At 44.1% G+C, this 19111-nt stretch overlaps 1 protein-coding gene across 1 annotated transcript in view; it reads left to right on the top strand.

Annotated features, from left to right (window-relative positions):
- DOCK3 (dedicator of cytokinesis 3) overlaps positions 1-19111 on the top strand; it is a 267364-nt gene that overhangs the window by 198428 nt on the left and 49825 nt on the right. Inside the window, exons 23-28 of the mRNA XM_053929392.2 lie at positions 2641-2811; positions 5694-5886; positions 8395-8522; positions 10867-11013; positions 12969-13067; positions 17402-17496. Coding sequence (XP_053785367.1) covers positions 2641-2811; positions 5694-5886; positions 8395-8522; positions 10867-11013; positions 12969-13067; positions 17402-17496 — 833 coding nt within the window. The remainder of the gene's footprint in view (positions 1-2640; positions 2812-5693; positions 5887-8394; positions 8523-10866; positions 11014-12968; positions 13068-17401; positions 17497-19111) is intronic.

A 19111-nucleotide genomic window follows, 5' to 3' on the forward strand; every position in this document is an offset into this window, starting at 1 on the left:
ACCGCATTATTCTCCTTCCCTCACCTCGACTTTGCCCCAGAAGGTATTTGTTCCTGTTGATGTTATCTTAAAGCAGGAGGGAGTACTGAGGTGCACACGGCTCCTGGCTGACCTCTGTGGTTTTTGCCAACAGCATGAATCTTTGCTTCCACTAGCTAACGTTCCTCTCTCCTTCTAAGCCAGTGTTGGTGGCATCATGGATTAAAGTTAAGCTCTTTTAATACTTTTTCCTTCCTCAGTAGTTACTGCACATTGTTTTTCAGAACTGTTTTAAGTAAAAAGAGCTGAACTGATGTGTTGAGAAGATAATCTTAAAACTTTGACCTTTGGGAGAACCCAGGGTCCCCCATGGCAACGCTCCTGCTTGGACAGGTGCCATGATAAGGCATCCCTTTGCCTTGTTGGGTAGCCCCCATTTCTAGGAGACCATCCTCACTGTGAGTTAACTCTACTTTCCAGTAACTTCTTTTCATGGCTACTGCTCCTGCTATAGAGAATGACCTAGGAGAATGTTGGTCCCTCTTTTACTCAGTAGTTCTCCAGACAGTGATTTGAAGAAAGCTGTCATATCCCCTGGGATATGATAAAAGAAAATCCATGCTTTCTCCCTTTCTGTCCCTGTCTTTTTTGTTCTTGAGTTACTTTTATTATAGTTGTTTTTTAACTATGTCTTTTAGCAATAAAAGAATGGCAGCAAAGAAATTCTGCATTTCTTTTCTGTCCTCTTTCAACATCACATCATCTGTTCTAAGTTGAACTGGGCTTGCGATTTGTTGTTCTTGTTACATGGTCACAGATAAAACAGATGTTGCCCCAGTGGCATGAGATTGAAGAGGCAAAATCAAATCACAGATTTTGTGTTTTCCCTGCTTTTCATCTGCACATTCTGTACAAATCTAAAGCTGTGAGTCTCATTTATCTCTTTCATATAGTACATGTCTGTAGAGCAGTTGGCATCTGTTGTAGGTGCTGAGATGTGAAAAGGGGTAAGGCAGGCCTGTTCCCTTAAAGAACACGTCTCCAGTGCTCCAAGGGGAAGCAGGCATAGACACGTGTGTAGAGCAGGGTCCCGTGTGTGATGTGTCGGCAGGGCCTGGGTTCTGTTCTTCTCTGACCCCAGCATCTGTCAGGGGCCTCACATAATATTTCAGGGAGTAAAGGTTGAGTTAAATGCGAGAGATTCTGTATGAATCCATAAATTAATTACTTAAGGGTACTGAAGAAGGCTTTACAGAAGTTGTTTTCTCTGAAGAATTACTCATTCATTCATTCATTATTGCTTGGTACGTGCCATGTATCAGGCACTGTATTAGCCCCTGGGATTCAGCAGGGGCCCAAGCAAAAAAAAAAATGCTAAGCTTCACAGCACTTCATTCAAGTGGGGGGAAAGACAGACAATAAACATGTAAAACAGGTAAATATACAAAGTTAGTGGGGGGAGAAAACTTGGTGCATACTGTGAAGGAAATAAACCTGGAAATGAGCCAGGAACAGACTGACTACTGAGGAAGGTATACTTCAGATCAAGATTTTAGAGGAAGCTTCTCTAAGGAGGTGACCTCTGAGCTGAAAACAGTGTTAAGAGCTGGGGCAAGCCTTCCAGATAGAGGCAACAGCGCGTTTAAAAGCTGGAATGGAAAAGAGCTGGAGTTTTCAAGCAACAAAAAAGTGGCTGATGTAACCAAAACAGGGGCTTTCAAATGTTAGAGTGGATGTGGGAGGTGACAGAAAGGAAGAACTAAGGCTGGTTCCATAAGTGTCTGGCTAGATCGACCGGGTTGATGCAGGGTCACTTAGGGAAAAATGAGGTTTGGGTGGGAAGAAGAAAGAGTTGCCTTGGGGGGGCCCTTTTCTATGATACTTCATACTTGTTCTTAGCCCTTCAAACTTGGCTGCATGGCACCCAATACTAATGCATCCAGTATCACGTTTTATCAGTCCATTTCCCCTTCTTTAGTAAATTTCAGTTTATGAGTCCTCTGGACCAAACTAGTAAGTCTCCACCCGATCCTGCTGCCATCCTTCCTCGCAGGACTTACATGCATGCTTCTGGACGGGCACCTCTTGTTCTGTCATCACGTGCTGTGTCCCAGGAAACCTCTTCTTTGTTGCTGTCATTCACTGCATCTTGCCATGCTTATTTCATCTCTTCCTTTAATGATCTGAGTCAAGGCTTTTCCAAGAAAGTTCTACCACTGAAGAAGATGAAAATAAGGATGTTATTATTTGTTCCCTGTGAACGACCTGTAGGGGGTGTCCTTGGCAGTTTTGATGATGGCTTTCCTTAAGGTGTTCCAGAAAGAGGGCCCACTTCTTACTGCTGAGAAACAGAATTTTCTTTGGATCCTGTATTTTCTTGGATTCAACTATTTCCATGATAGTCTGTGATTCCTCAATTCCAGAATCTCAAAACACAGTCATGTAGTAATTTGTCTTCTCTCAGGAAGATGGCAACTGCGGCTCAGTGACCATTTGGACTTTTAAGAAAAGTTAAAAAAGAAGTACTTATCTCCACAGTCGGAATTATCCATCACTTGATTTTAGTGTAGAATTTGCTATTACTTTGCCCTTCACTTCCTGCTGTGTTAGTTCTTGACCATCTTTAACACCTTTCTATTACTCTGGCTCCCATACCTCCAGGCCTTGGAGTACCTTTTCAAGTTCATCGTGCAGTCGAGGATCCTGTACTCTAGAGCCACATGTGGAATGGAAGAGGAGCAGTTCCGGTCCAGCATCCAAGAACTTTTCCACTCCATCCGGTTTGTTCTCAGTCTGGACAGCAGAAACTCAGAAACACTCCTATTCACTCAGGTCTGTGAGCTGCAGGGAAGCTTTAATGCTGGATTGTTGTCTGTCTTAGTGTGTAATTTCTTTGTCCTCCTGCTGCCAGAGTCAAAGAAGCCCTGCCAGGCTTCTGTGTCTGTGAGGGGTGATTTACAAGGAAATATCTAATAGAATGAAAAGCTGCTTTTACTTCAAAACCAGCTATGCCCCGGCTGCCAAATATGAAATAGCCCAATGGCTTTATGGTAGGGAAACACAACTTTGTTCTCAGGGACCCCCTTTAGATGAAATTTATTTAGCTACTATGCTGTAGTTGTTTATAAACACCTTATTTATAGAGGGTGTTCACAATGTATAGGGAGTTTAATCTCCTAGTCACTGTATTAATTTTTAAAATTTCAGAGTAGTACTTGTCCATTCCAGCAGTTAAGAATTAAATAGGTTGAAAATAGCAGAAATAACAAGAAAACTTTGGCCAGGAATTGGGATAATCAGATTCTATTAGAAATATCAGTGTGGGAAGGAAATTATCTTTCTTAAATTAAAAATACCTAGACAGTTAACCTGTTAAACTTTTTCCTGCAGCCTCACCCTGGAAAAGATCAAGGATTGTCCACTGCCCCAGTCATAATGGGGTTATTTTCTCTTAGAAATGTCAGAATTGTTTCTAATGAATTATACTTCTTGGGGTTTTTTTGAGGCCAATTATTACATTGAAACCTATCAGCTAAGGCCAGACAGCCTTTCTCATGTCCATTCATTCAGTCACTTTCAGGACTGTCATGAGTACAAATGTATGTTTAAATATGTCATTTAAGATTAGAACAGTTTTGTGTTTTTCACATGTCTCTATGTTGCCCCTTGGTGCCAATTGCTTTTAGGCCCCTTGGCCCAAAGAACAAGCGAGCATTTGGGAGTTAGACTCTGTAAGAAGTGAGAATACCTCAAGGTCAGAAGCCTCTATAAAAAAGCCTTCTTCCATGGTCTCCTCTCCTAAGTACCTTGAACAGCTCATCTTCCTCCTCCCGTCTCTCCCCCAGCTTATCTGCTCCTGCTAACAAGGGCCTAGGACGCCTCTCTTCAGCCTGCAGAGAGAGGTAGCTAACTCTGAGGCAGCTAGCAGAGCAAGGCAGATGTGATATCGGAGAATTCGGCAGTGCCCTGTACTCAGTGATATGCTCCTGTCACATCAGGAGGCAGAGTTGAGATCTAGTCTCAGCTTAGACCTGAGTCGGGATCAAACCTGCTCCTTTGGTGCCAAGCTCATGTTTCATGAGTTTCAGAAGTCTCACCAAGTATATTATTGGGTCAGACTTTATGTCTTTGATCCTGACCACTAGGAGATGTTCGGGTGCAAGTGTCCTGTCCTGGTGCATAAATGTCGGAAATTTCATTATTTAAGAGAGCAAATCAGCTACTGTTTGTTGTTGATTATGAAGTGCCTGCTTTTCCCCCTTAGTCTTTTTTTATCTAACTGCTTATGATAATACTTTTTTGTGATGGTTCTAATTACTGCAAAATAACTTCCTTGTTATCTCAGAGAGTTTCAAGTCTTCAGATAGACTTCATGTAAGTTCTGCACTTGGGCCTGGCCTGAGCATAGACTGCAGGCTGACAGACCTCTTTCCCGGTGGCATAAACTCCTACTCACTCTAGGCCAGTGTCTACTCTCTGATGAATCAGTCAAGGAAAACGGCCTCCCTCCTCTACCTGTCACTTAGGAAGAGTGTCCTCCTGCCTCCTTGTCTCCAGATGACGCTCCGTTTCCCTTTGTACACCTTGGGTTAGTCATGTAAGAGGACTGAGAAGTGGAAAAAGCCTCCTTCGTGCTACCTCCATGTAGACAAGAGAAGACTGAGAGCCAGTGTTTATTGAAGACCTGCTGTGTACCAAGCACTTTACTGGAAACAAACTATATGCACCTAGTTTTTTTTCCTCATACCAATACCTATGGTTAAGTATCATCCCATTTTATACATGGGAAAACTGAGGATTAGGCAGTAACTCACCCAAGGCTCTGTGGCAGATAAATGGTAAAGCTAGGACTTGAACTCATGTCTGTCTAATTCCCAAACTCATTCTCTTTCTCCTATACTACTCTGCCTCCCAAAGACCCTGGAATTATTATCAGATTGTCCTCGAGAGGCCACCTCATGGGTCTGCTAGAGCTGAGACCCTAGAAGAGAAGTGTCAGAGCACACACACTCCCTGAGCTATCTATGTCGCCATGTTCCGCACCATCATTGCTACAAGTCCTCAAGAGTTTGTGCCTGACTGAATCCACACATTCTTCATCCTTTGGATTTATACTGAGCCGCCAGACATCACATATGAAAGAAATAAAGTCTTCAGATTTCATGGTTTCAAATAAATATCTCTGTCCTGGGAAAATGGTCCAGCTCTCAGCCAGATTGCTGACTGCGGGGCTCTAAGCAGAGTTCAGTTAGTGCTGGCTTGGAGGTGCTCAGCTCTCTCTGCCATACTCTCTTTGAGAGGCTTCTGGCTTGAGTTTGGGGCCAAAATTGAAAGATCAAGAGTTTGATCATAGTGACAGAGATAAAAATTTAAACCCATTTTATAAGCATAAACAGCTATGGGTATTAAGCCGGGTTGAGCTGATTTCATTTTATATTTCCTTCTCTTGGCAGCAAATGCCTTGGCGAGTTGTGAAAGCTTCAAGTGGCCTGGGTCCCAGTCAGTTCTCGTTCTGATTTCCATTTTGGTTCTTTCAGCTCCATGTCTCAAGAGTGCTACAGGGATAGATGTAGAGTGAAAGACCATGGAGGAACCTACTCACAGCAGGACCTACAGTGTCTTCTCAGCCTCTCACACCTGCATCTTTGTCAGAGCATGCAGGATAGACACACATATAACCTCCAAACTGACCACAGCTTCACTTGTTTCTGCAGGCTGCACTCCTCAACTCCTTCCCAACCATCTTCGACGAGCTGCTGCAAATGTTCACCGTGCAGGAGGTGGCAGAGTTTGTGAGAGGAACTCTGGGGAGCATGCCCAGCACTGTCCACATTGGGCAGTCAATGGATGTGGTGAAGCTACAGTCCATTGCCAGGACTGTGGACAGCCGCCTGTTTTCTTTCTCAGGTAAATCAAGTTGGGACGAGAGTCAGACTCACCTTTCAAGGGTGCTAGCCAAGTAGTAATCAAAGGAGCGTCTTTATTAACCATCATACAAGAAGCCAGTGGCCCTTGAAATGCAGAATTTTTAGTAAACTATGCTCGAGGATACAGGCAAGATGTAAGCCTACTGCCTCACTCACGATTTATCCCTAGAGATGCACATGGCGTAGCCTGCAGAGCAACTCCAGGCCCAAAAGTCTAGCCAGCTGCCAAGGATGGGGCCTGCCACACCCCCAGCAGGGTGAGAGAACAGAGGGAAAGAGGGGGGGAGCAAGAGAGAAGGGTCTAGCCCAAGGGGAAAGGATAAGTCAAGGAAATAAGGAGACCCTGAAGGGGGCCCAGAGGACCCACTGTGCTTTCTTGATTCCTTGTCTCACCAGTTAGACAGATTGCTTTTCCTCTCTTTGAAGGAACCTCTAAGGATTAGACAAAGAGATGGACAGGGAGCCCTCCATACTCCCAAACCGGTCAGGACAGCCTAACAAATACAATCAGCAGCTCAGGCTGCCTTTCAGAAAGAACCTCCAGATACAAACCTCAAACCACATTGAACGTGATCCGCTTGCAGTGGTGTTAAGCATTCAGTGGCCAGATGTTACAATCAAGATGAGCTTGCTCCTTTAAGCAAAATACTGCTATCAAAGAATGAACTTCTAGGGCACAGGAATAAGTCTGAAATGCTAGCAAAACAATTACTAGAATTTTTATAATTAGAATTTTTGGTAGAAAAATATTTTAAGTTTGATTTTTGAAGTATTAAGAACAATAATTTCCTAGTCCAGGGCTACACACATTTGCAATAAAAAGTGGATGTTCTCTTTAACTTAACTTGCCAATGTTGGGTATTGCTGATGGTAAAGCTGCCATCAGGAAAACCAGCTTTTCTCTCAGTAACTATTTATGGTAAACACTCTTTCTTCACCAGCTCCTGGAGTGAAGATTTTATCAGGGGTTTGGACACTGTCACGGAGGCCATTGCCCACACTCAAGCTTTGTGCACTGCTTAAAAAGATGCTTTCTGAATATCTAGGAAGGGGAGCAGCAGACCGCTCTCACTGACATACTTTATTTCTAATATTTTTGCATGTACCTTCTGCTTCCCATAATCACGTAGAAGACTTGTTCTTAATCTCTATGTGGCCGTGGAACTGTGTAATTGGATTTTGAGATGATAAGCCACCACCAGATTTTTATTTGCATCTCACTTTCATTGAATGCCTGAATTGCAGTATCTTCCCTAAAGCAGGGATTTTTACCAGTGGTGTCATTTAACAACACCCACATTCTCAGAGCACGTTAGTTTGGTCTTTTCTTCAGCAGATTCTGCTCTTTTGTCTGCAGGCAGCTATTGGTTGTTACAAATCCTGCTTTGTTGGTATTTTGGTCTGCAAAATAGATTGGGAGCTTCTCTCTTAGCTAAGCATCTTTTTAAAGATAGAATAGCTGTCAGTCCACTTCACTGGAACGTACTCTCACACGCATTTAACAAGGCAGTCTCGAGATCTCTGTGTCATGTAATTTGATTTTGGCTGACAGAGATTTTATTTCTAAATTTCATCTGGAACACCCAACTGTGGTGAAATAAGAACAATAAGTCCAGAATGCACGGCTTGTTTGTATTACTGGTAATCTTACTGAATCGTGCTGGCCAGGTATAGTGGTACCTGCAGGGACCACAGACAGGACATTCACACTTGTCTTCTCATGGTGCCTTTGAGGGAATGCAGAAGAGGCAGTTAGCACCTCATTCTACAGGCGGGGAAAGTCAAGTCCAGGGGAAGGAGCACCCTGCTTGAGGTCCTCAGGTGAGTTAATATAGAGCCACCTCCTAATGACAGTGCTATTTGGGTAACATTGAGGAGAAAAGACAACTAGGATCGGCAGTGAGGGTTAGCTAATTATCAAAGGCTTGGGACACAAGTCCTGCTTCTCTTCTGTTCATTCCTGTAGGTGCATCTAGCAAGCCTGAGGGGGAAGTGAGGCAGGCTGATGGCTGCCACAGAGTAAATTCTGGGAGCAGGGGGCAAGGAGTGGAAGTACCAGGCCACCTGGTCAGGGCGCCTTGTAGAGGGACCATGTACAATCCATATGAAGTGTGCAAGTTTAGTCAGTGCAGCTCATAGAGCTGTGCATATCGTTTAAATGGAGTTTTCACTGTAAACTAAGCCTTTAATTTAGAGTCTGGTTATTGAAGAGATGTTGTTTGGAAGCCATGTCCTAACATTCTTCCTGCACAAAATGCCATACATATGAAGTCTTGACCTGAGAAAGAAGGAGAGAGAGGTGGAAGGATAATGCTGTGGGATCTCTTATAATGCCCAGGAAGTGGGCTTTTAGGGCCACCAAAGGGAAAGGGGTGGCCTCCAGTTTGGCTTCAGCCCCAGCGCCAGCTAAGCCCACAGTGCCACTGGCTTCCAGAGGTGGCTCGTTCTCCTCTGAAGGGCGTCTTCACCTTTGTGTTTTCTCTCCCAGAATCCCGCCGCATCTTGCTTCCTGTGGTTCTCCATCACATTCACCTTCACCTGCGGCAGCAGAAAGAGCTGCTCATCTGCTCAGGGATTCTTGGCAGCATCTTCTCCATCGTCAAGACCAGCTCTCTGGTAGTGGCCCCACACCCACTCCACCCCCCCCAGCTCTGCCCCAGACTGATGTTACCTCAGCCAGAGGCAGACCAACAAAGACTGCTTTGTACACTTCTCAGTCAGAGAAGCTTTCATCAGTGCCAGAAGGTGCCTGAGTGAATGGAGGCCTATGCGTGCCCAGCAGGCTTCTCAGCACAGCACAGCCTTGCTATTTTTAAAGGTTCACTACCATAAATCCACACAGAAACATAGTTATCTGTAGTACCAGGAAGTCCAATCCAGTCCTGTGCCATCCTCTGTTTCTATCAAAGGTGTTATATCTGTTCCTGGGAGTGTCCTAAGATACTTGGGCACAAGGAGCAGGGAACAGGCAGGCTGAGAGGCAGCTTGCTCATTCAGACTTTCCTGTCATCTTCCTGGCAGCTCAGTTCCATCCATATGGCACACCTGTGCTGTGCCAGCTAAGGTCAGGATCTCAGAGGGAGAAGTGTTGCCTGCAGGAGCTCTGAGCTTCATGGGATGGTAGACTTGTGTTTTAGGGGTGAGGTTTCAACTAGGAATGTTTTTGCCTATTTTCTTTATATTTTTTAAAAAGAAATCTGTGGTTGGAGGGGATTAAGGGAAGGGAAGACATGTATCAGGCATGGATAATTTATTTTAATGATATTTATGTATTTATGATCATAGAAATGCACATTTCTTATAGAATGGTTGGAAAATATAAGAAAGTATAAAGAAATAAATTAACAAGAATGAATTTTTTTAATATACCATCTTATTAAGTTAAGGTAAGATTTCTGGAGAATAAAACTTCAGTTGCTTTGAAAATGAAGGCCAGTAGCCAGCTGACAACATGCAAGGTTAGGCTAGCCATGTGGACCAGGAGAGGTGCCAAAAAGAGAGTATGCTTGGTTTGAGCAGGATACAGGGACCCAATAGGGAGCTGTAGTGTCTGGACTTAAAGTACCATCTGGTGATGGGGCCCAACTTGGCAGAGCCACTGTGAGGGTTGTAGTGGCCCTATTGTTTGCTCTTGGCAGCAGGCAAGACCTAGCAGCTCCCCTTCCCACCAGGCCTCAGAGAGGCAATACAGGGTGCATAAGGTCTGCTAGTAACTCAAGGTCAGATCTGGGGTGAGAGGCTTACTGCTAAAAAAAAACAAAAAGAAAGTAGAAAGATTGAAGGATAAAGGAAAGGGAAATGGAGGAATTGGAACAGATAAAAACCTGAAAGAGGTGGTATGGGGCTAAAGCGTTGAATGCAATTAGCTGTTTACCACTACTCAAAAGAGGCATTACAGGTAAGAGGCTGCAGTCAGCTCAGCAGAGGAAAAATGGCTTAGGGTTCAAGATCTGTTCAGATTCCTCACGTGGAATGGGTAGGGTGTAATTGTATCAAATGGATGGGTAGGGGAAGAATGAAATGGAAGCTCCATGAGAGCAGAGATATTGTCTTCCTTCTTTACCTCTGTATATTCAGGTCCTCAAACAGTGACTGGCATAGGATAAATGCTTAATGAATGATGAATTGATGGGTGGATGGACAGATGGACTTTTGGACCAGTAATAACATAAAGAGGCTGAAGAAGGGGGCATGGGAATCTCTTTGTGAGATCATTAAAATCAAGCTACAGAATTTGAGATTGAAAGTAAGAGGTCTGTAAAGGGATAGCACAGACTCTTCCTGAGTTCAGAACCTTGTGACTGGGGCGCAGCCCTTAGTGAGGAGGCACGCTCCATGTTTCTGTGAGGCTACTCGGAAAGATGCACTGAGGCCAGAGTCATTTGCGTGGACCAGCAACCACGAGCAAGAAGGCTGAGGAGCAAGAAGTAAGACCCAGGCAGGCGGGGCTAGCAGAGATTGAGACCACCCAGAAAGAACACATTGAGGAGAAAACAGTCTTCAGAAAGACTGAGATACAGTCTGTGTGCAGTAGTAATGGTTAAGGCGCTGCCTCCCACACCCTGTAGTGTGAATACTTGGCCATTTTCTCAGTGTTAGCAGCAGTGTTGTGCTGACAGTTATAGGGAAATCAAAGAAAACCTTTAACTCAAGACCTTTGCTTATGTCCTGTGTATTGAAATTAATGTACCTGCCTGCAGTTCAGAATTGTGAGTGTCAGGTGATGCTGGGTTAGGGTAAGGTCCCAGCCACCATGCCAGGCAGCAAGCAGTGGGTACTCCTCACTGTCTCTCAAAGCCATTGCCCCAGGTTCCTTGACACTGCATGCTAGTGAGGCTGAGAGTGGTGTTGAGAATCCAGTCCGAAGACCAGTGCTGAGGTGGCTGACTTAGTAAGTACTGCCAGCTGCAAGTTGGCGTGGCCTGGGGCTAACAGTGTGCTCTCTCACTGCTCGCTCCAGGAGGCAGATGTCATGGAGGAGGTAGAGATGATGGTGGAGAGCCTCCTGGACGTGCTCTTGCAGACTCTGCTCACCATCATGAGCAAATCGCACGCTCAGGAGGCGGTAAGAGGGCAACGGTGCCCGCAGTGCACAGCAGAGATCACTGTTAGTAACTAACATTCAGGTTTCCTTGTTTCCTGTCTAACCTGGGGTTCCTCCACACCAACCCCATCTCACCATACACCGCCTTCATCTCCGCCTCCCTCCTGCATGGTTGTCAGCATGCTGTCCTCTCCCTTTCCAGTCTCACTCCCATCTCCACTCTGAAAGCTCTATGTTCATACTCCCAGGAGCCTACTTTAGGGCAGATTCAGGAAGAGCATCTTGTTTCCTGCACGCTGTCTTCATTGGCCTTTGCCTTTGATCCAAGCCATTTTCTATAACATGGAATGAAATAGAGATATAGTAAGATGTAGTAAGAGATTGAAGGTGAAAAATAGACTGTTCCTTCTAGGAACAAGCTCTCCTAAATGATGTGCACAGCAGAATAATTTTCTCAGAATTTGCTTGAACCTACCCATTAGTTGCTTTCATCCATAGTGTTTGTATCTCAATGTCCAGCCTCAGGAAAAAAGGTGATGAGGTAGAATTGCACTGACATTATTGGACAGTGATGTCCCGTGACCTAATTAGAAGAGAAGCAGGCAGGGACAGCCTCTAGGGAGGGGCAGAGAGGCAGCCCCCAGAGTCCCCTCTCCTATACCCAGAGTGGACTTCTTAGCCCTGATGTTGGAACACAGTAAACATAGCACAGAATCTTCCAGTTGGCCGGTAGGAGATTCCAGTGCTCTTTTGAAGAAAACCCTCTCTGAGAGTAAGCCAGGCTCCAGATGCCAGGGTGAGCAGAGAGCAGGCATGTGCTCTGGGGCACTGGGCTTGGAAAGATGTCTGCTCCCTTAGGAGCTCCTGTTGAGGGCATCCTCACTGTAGGTAAAAACGTAAGCTCCCTGGCTGATATCCAGTTCTAACAGTGACATGGTGCTTAACTGTGGTCCAGACCCTGCTTCATATCCCTTACAAATAGTAACTCATTTACTAGCAATACTTACCAAGAGTTTAATTTTATATAGATTTAATGAAGATGATAATAACTACAGTTTATTGAGCACCTATTTATGTACTGGGCCTTTTACTTAAATTCTTTATATATATTTATCTGATTTACGAATTTTGGCTTATTATGCCTATTTTTCAGATAAAACTGAGGTTCGTATATATGCATATATTTTATATACATTTGTGTATAATAATTTTGTGGCTCAAATTCCCATGAGTTTAAAACATTTGAAAATTGTCCAAATGAAGCCATTTTCCTCCATTTTTTTTCTGAGGAGGCCGTCTTCCAGGAAGAGGCCATGCCCAGCTGCTCAATGCCAAAAACTGCCGTGAGAGGGCAGAGGTCTTGGGAGTCCTTAAAACAGGGTTTTTACCAAGGTGTACCTAGTTGGAATTTCAAGAAAGTTTAAAGACTCATTTTTATTTTTAAATCTTCACTTGTCTTAAAGTCCATAGCTTGTCTTCTCATATAGGTCAGTTTCAATTCCTGAACTTCCAGACAGTTGTGTTGACCTACTATGTTCCATCTGCGTGGTCCACTAACCACATGTAAGCTTTGAGAGGTCCCCAAGGGGATTCTTGTAGAGCAGGATCCAGCAGCATGGGCAGAGTCCAAATTGTGTCCAAAGAAGGCGGGGCATTCTGGTCCAAGTAGCCCCTCCAGATTCACTACAGTGCCCTGATCTCACATAGTAACAAAAGACTATGTAGCCAAAACTTTCCTAGGAAAAAACTAGAATTTCCATCGTACTATACAGTACTTCTTTGCTATGGGGTAAGGCTTTTCAACTAGCCCCCATGCTGCAGAAATCTTACAAAACTCCCAAGTCCTCCAGCCCTCACTTAGCAGACAAGAAAACTTACTTTCAAGGCCAGAGTTGTCACCTTCCTTTTCATGATCATTGGGGCCATTTCAGACCCTTCCTTCTGTCCTTGCCCTCTGTGGATTGGGGGAATATATCCCTTGTAATTGTCTGTGCTAAGCATTTTTTCGGTTTCCCTAGGGTGAGTATGTGTCCTGCCTTCTCTCGCTGCTCCGCCAGATGTGTGACACCCATTACCAGCACCTCCTGGACAATTTTCAGAGCAAAGATGAACTCAAGGTAGGCAGCAAAGCACTTACCTTTTCACCCAGGAAAAGAAGTATTTGGCTAAGACTGCCCAGGGGCTTGTCCCCTACTAGGGGACAAGTGCAAGTGATCAGGCCAGGACTACCAAGGCTTCAAGATCCATCAGCCCCACTTTACAGCTGACTGTATGGCCTTCAGAGCTGCAATCTGACAACATTCCCATATAGCCAGACCCCAGTAATCCTGGCAGGTTTTCTCTGATAGTAGCTTCGTAACCACGCGCCTCTATGAGAAGCTACTCTGGGCCACACTGGTTGGCAGCAAACCAAGATCCCTCCCTTTCTTGTGCCTATATTTCCCCCCTACACACCAGACTTCTTTGTTTAATAACTATAACAATGATAGTGACATGTTTTCCTCATTAAAATGTATTTCTGGAAGGTTACTGTGGAGAGCAAAAGTGAGCACTGTCTATTGGCTGCCAGACTCTGGATCCCAGATCACTGAAGGGCAGGGCACTGAGGAGCACAGAGCAGTGGGCCCATGATCCAAAGGACAAACCCAAGCTTCATGTGCGGTGTCAGCTGACAGACTTCTGGGGCTTGTGTCTGCATTAAAACCTACCACTGAGTTCATCTCAGGATAAAGAAACTGTTGCAAACTTTAGGTCTATGCTCTTCCTCCATTCAGAGCCAAGTCACTGTCATTTCATAGTCATGCATTACACTGTATGCCATTTGTGTGATCTTTCTTAATTATATTGTATCGGTTAGTAAATTGTTACTTTCTCCTATCTGATCCTTCCTGCCTTTCCACAGACATGGGTCTCTGTAAATTGTTATCTGTAACTGGTTGCATGAGGCCAGCTGATCTTTTCAGAGAGGTGAACTTGGCAACCTTGAAGCAAACCGAAAGTTAGCCAGAGTCCAGAGTGCACAGCCCGGTCAAGCAGTGCTTGACTGGAGTGTGGAGCCTGAAAATCCAGTCTTAGCTATTCTAGATCATTTTCATCTGGAGAGTATGTGTTATACTCACTGACTCTCAGAAGCTCAGGCTAGCATCATTCTCTTGCTTTTTAATAAAATGTTTATTTTTATCAGAACAATATGAACACAAAATTTTAAAGGCCTAACATTACAAATCTTACAACATAAAACAGTGGTTCCCTGGCTCAGCTTCACCCATGTCCAGTCACTACTCCCCAAAGACAGCCACCTGGAACTCTTTTGCGGTTTTTCAAGTAGCTGTTACTGCCATTTTGAAAAAAATTTTTTTGAAGATTTTATGTATTCATTTTTAGAGAGAAGGGAAGGGAAGGAGAAAGAGAGGGAGAGAAATATCAATGTGTGGTTGCCTCTTGCATGCCCCCTACTGGGGACCTGGCCCGCAACCCAGGCACGTGCCCTGACTGGGAATCAAACTGGCGACCCTTTGGTTTGCAGCCCGGGCTCAATCCACTGAGCTACACCAGCCATGGCTGAAATTTTTAATTGTTAGTTATTAGCTGTTTTCTTCTTCCCATGGAAAGTGAGGATGATTCTCTTGAGTCATTACTCTCACATATATACATGTCTTTCCTCTCATTCTTCCAACATACATTTTTGTTTAATTTGGTAATCCACTCTTCTTATAGCTATGGTTAAGTACTATGGTGAGCCAAGAACTTGTACTTTTATAACTTCCTTTCTTGTAAAACTTTTTGTTTTTCCTGGAATTAATTGCCTCTATTGTTATTTGCTTGGTTTTATTTTCTTTTGGCTTTCCAATCTGGCTAGGATTTCTTACTTTCTCTGTCATCTCTGTAATATAACTCTTCTTCCAATTTTCCTCATGGACAGATATGACAGATACTGTCAGGTCACTTTTTTTCTCTTGGAGACTTGCTGTGTTTTTATTTGTTTCAGTCCCTCTTTCATGTTAGAGGCTTTCTTCCTATATGTAGAGACTCCTGGATGTCAGTGTGTGCTCAAAAGCAAGGGCCTTTGGTACTGATTAAAAACTGTGTGTGTACAGGGCTTGTCTGCAGCAGGCTTCCTGTAGATGACTGAAGGATGTCTGACCACTTGGTCAGAGCATCCTCTAACTCCTGTGTCTGTTAGCCTGTTGTCTGGTACTTAACTGTATCCTCAAAGAGGAATCCTTTACCCCTGCTAGGGATGGTGCAGCCTGCCAATACTGGGAAACCAAATAGGAAAAGAGGCTGGGATTCTACCAGTGCAGCAGATAAACACTCTGTCAATGCCTGGTTTTATTTTGGTACCTCAGCCCCCCACTGGTGCTGTGCCCTTGAGGACAGACCCTCAGTGATCACCTACTCCAGAGAGCGGCCTTCAGTCTTCTGGCACAATGGCGGAAGCCTAGAGTTCATTGAGTGGCTTGGATATGTAGATTAAAGGGTTTCTTTCATTAAATTTGGGAAATGTGTCCAATATTTCTTCAAATATTTATTTAATATTTCATCCTTCTTATCGTGCCTCTCTTTCTGAAACTTATTTGTAGGTTTGTGCACTTGGCGGTGTCCCACAGGTCTCTGATGCTCTATTTTTCTTTATTTTTATTGTTTCTATTCCTCTAGATCTTCTCAATTGCCCTATCTTTAAATTCTCTGATTCTTTCTTCTGACAGTTCATATTTGCTATTGAGCCCCTCCACTGAAATTTTCATTTCAGTTAGGATACTTTTCAACTCTAGAATTTGTTTCATGCTTTTAAAATTATTTCTATCTATCTTACCGATGTTTTGTTTGATGAACTGTTGCCCGTATACTTCTCTTTAATTCTTTAGTTATGGTTTCTTTTAGTTCTTTGAACATATTTAAAGCAGTTGATTTAAAGCCTTTTCCTAGTAAGTTCAATGCCTGAGCTACCTCCAGGAACGTTTCTGTTGACTTCCTTTTTCCTGTGTTTGTGCCACACTTTTCTGTTTCATTTCATATCCTATAACTTTTTGTTGAAAACTAGACAATTTAAGTAACATGGCAACTCTGGAAATCAGATTACCCCCCTCCACACAACATGCGTGCACACACCCCCAGGTTTTGTTGTTGCTCTTTGTTACTTTGTTGTTGATAGTGATGATGATTGTTTGCTTGTTTATTTTGTGACTTTTCTGGACTAATTTTTAAATGCCTGTATTCTTTGTTGTGTGCAGCCACTGAAGTCTACATTCAGTTAGCTTAGTGGTCAGCTAGTAACTGGACAGAGATTTCATTAAATGCCTTAAGTCAGTGAGTCTTCCATACTTAGTGAAGTGAGTGTGTTGGGTCTATCAGCACTCTAGCAGTCTCATTACTGCCTTAGTCATCACTTCCCACTTACAGAGAGCCTCCCAGTCGGCGAGAGGTCTCTCCTGGGAATGTGTACAGCCCTGCACACATGTGAGACCTTCTGGATTCCCAGCACTATGCCAGAGCTTTTCAAAGACCCTTATGGCCATCTCATTCCCCAGATTTTTCTTTTCAGTGTTGTGTGTGTTCTTTTGTTTGCCCCAGCTGATATGGCTGCTTCATGTACCTGGGATGTTAAAATTATTATGACCTACTTTTTTTCCAGCAAATGCCTTAGTGCTAAGGCTTCTCTCACTGAGTGAGCTCTGAGTCAGGTATAATAAATCCTCTGACTGGGGCTTTCCTAGGTGACTGCCAAACAGATCAGAGAGTAACAATTCTCTGGTGATGGCACTTTTTCAGGAGCTCCAAAACCATTTTGTCCCTTCAGTGACTACTAGGCTGCAGGTTCCCACTACTGCCGTGGTGCTGCTTGTTTTCCTGGTACCGTGGAGGCAGGGAGGGGATGGGAATGGGAAAGTGAAAGCACAATGAAGCTCACTCTTTCTGCTGAGATGCAACCATTTTTCTTGAATAACACTCCCTGGATTACTGCATGCCTTTGATTAACCAGTCTTTGCCACCATTTCATTGCTTTCCTGGAGGAGCACATTTTTGGAGGTCCTTGCTCTGCTATTCCTAAAGTACTTCTCCTGTCAATGTGTTCCTGACATCCAAGAAAGCAGATTCTTAAAATCAAATACTCAGGGGCCATAACCCAAAGAGTGAGACCCACGGTCTCAGTTGGATGGATACCAGTTCATTTGGAGTCTAGTATTAGCTAGGCTTTGGGCTTTAGTCACTAGGCTGAGTGAGTACATGGCTGCCTCTGATCTACCTGGTTTGGATCTGCTCCTATATCTGATCTGTGAGAGTGCTTAGAACTCACTCTGTAAGAGAAAAGCAACTCACAGGGGAACCACACTCTAACCCGCTGGTCCCACCCATCCTCATGGTCCAGATGTCAGGAGAGCCCTGGTGAGGAAACGTGTGCTGCAGGGGGCTTGGTGATGGCTCATGTCAGGCTTTCCTCTGGGTTCAGGAATTCCTGCTGAAGATTTTCTGTGTGTTCCGGAACCTGATGAAGATGAGCGTCTTTCCTCGGGACTGGATGGTGATGAGACTTCTCACAAGCAAGTGAGTGTGGAAGGGCCCTGCGCTAGCATCCACAGAGTTGTTCTCAGACTAAGGGTGTGTGTGTGTGTGTGTGTGTGTGTGTGTGTGCGCGCACTCGCACTCAAGAGAGAATGCAAGAAAGAGGTCAAGACCAAGGCCATGGGGACAGAGAGGTGAGGGTAAATGGGAAAAAATGTTTTAGGCACAATCAGCAGGACTTGACCATTTTACCATAAATTCAAAGAGAAAAGTCAAAGATAATTTTTAAAAAATGAAGCCCAAGGGCCTGGCAAATGATTTCATGGTAAGGATAGAAAAGGAGATGTTAAGGACAAGAAATATAATTCCCAGCAAAGGGTTCCTCTTTGAGGAAGGCTTGTTCTGTGGCCCCCTGGCTTCTGTGGCTCTTGAGTCTCATGCAGTATCCCAAACCCTCCTCTTGATTTGGTTTGTGTTGTCTGCCAGACGCTGCTTGCCTCCCACAGTGAGTGCTAATTACCCACCCTAGACCTGGCTGTGAGGTTCTGGCCACAGAATTCATGCTAAGGCCAACCCCAAATTGCATGCCCTGTTTATATTTCTAGCCTGTGCCTCTAATTGGCAAACCAGACAAGTGATGCTGGAGGTTAGGTGCTGCTTCATCAGGTCTCCCTCCACTCAGGAGAAGGCCCTTGGCTGCTACTCTCTAACCCACTGCCTCCTCCTGCTGATCTGCCTTTTATGTTGTCATTACACAGTATGCAGTGGAATTATTTATATTAGCTTATATCAGCAAGGTATCAGCATGGCTTTCCACATTGTACCTGTTATAGTGCCCTTTTCTTCTTTTTTCAAAATTGCAAACATTTTATATAGAACAGAATGGAAGAATAGTTGCACAGATATTTCCTCAAATAGTGAATTTTCCGTTTGACTCCCTCTTGTTTTTATCTCTCAGATGCTACTCAGGGTCCCTCAGGCTCCCCAGCCCATCATGCAAGAGCAGCCTCTTCTTTAAAGCTTTTACCTTTCAAATTTGCCAGCCCCTCTGCTGGTGGACTAGTCTCTCTAATGCACTGGTTTTTGCCTTGCCCACTCCTGCATCAAAGCCCTGGTAGTCCTTGTTAGATGTCAGTTCTTTCCACTTCACTTCCTCTCTGCCTCTGCCTGTGCCCTTGGTTCCAGCAAGCCAGCCTCTCATCGCCCCTTATATGTGCCCAGGCTAAAATTGAGAGTGATATTCTAAACCAAAGGCTGGAATTAAAAGACTTATAGATGAAAATAATAGTATATGACAAAGGTATTTAAAAACTATAAATCCCTATTATCAAGTTAAAAAATAAAATTATACTCTTTAAATCCTCTAGTGATCATAATATATATTCCCCAGCATACTAGAATCACTCCTTGAACTAGAAGAAACTTTTAAAAACCATCAAACTCCCCCTCCCTCCTTTTACAGGCAGGGAAAAGAGGGCCAGGGAGAAGTAGTACCAAGGCCAGATAATGGCAGAGCTAGGTAAAGAACCCACTAATATTCTTTGCTGTTCTGCCAACAATGCGGCATTTCTCCAAGACTGGTTTTCAGTAGGATGTATACCATCTCTCTCTTTCCCTTTATAGTCATGTCTTACACGAGAGCATGTTGTACTTGAAG

Source organism: Desmodus rotundus, chromosome 8 (assembly GCF_022682495.2).
Source record: "Desmodus rotundus isolate HL8 chromosome 8, HLdesRot8A.1, whole genome shotgun sequence".
Lineage (NCBI taxonomy): Eukaryota > Metazoa > Chordata > Mammalia > Chiroptera > Phyllostomidae > Desmodus > Desmodus rotundus.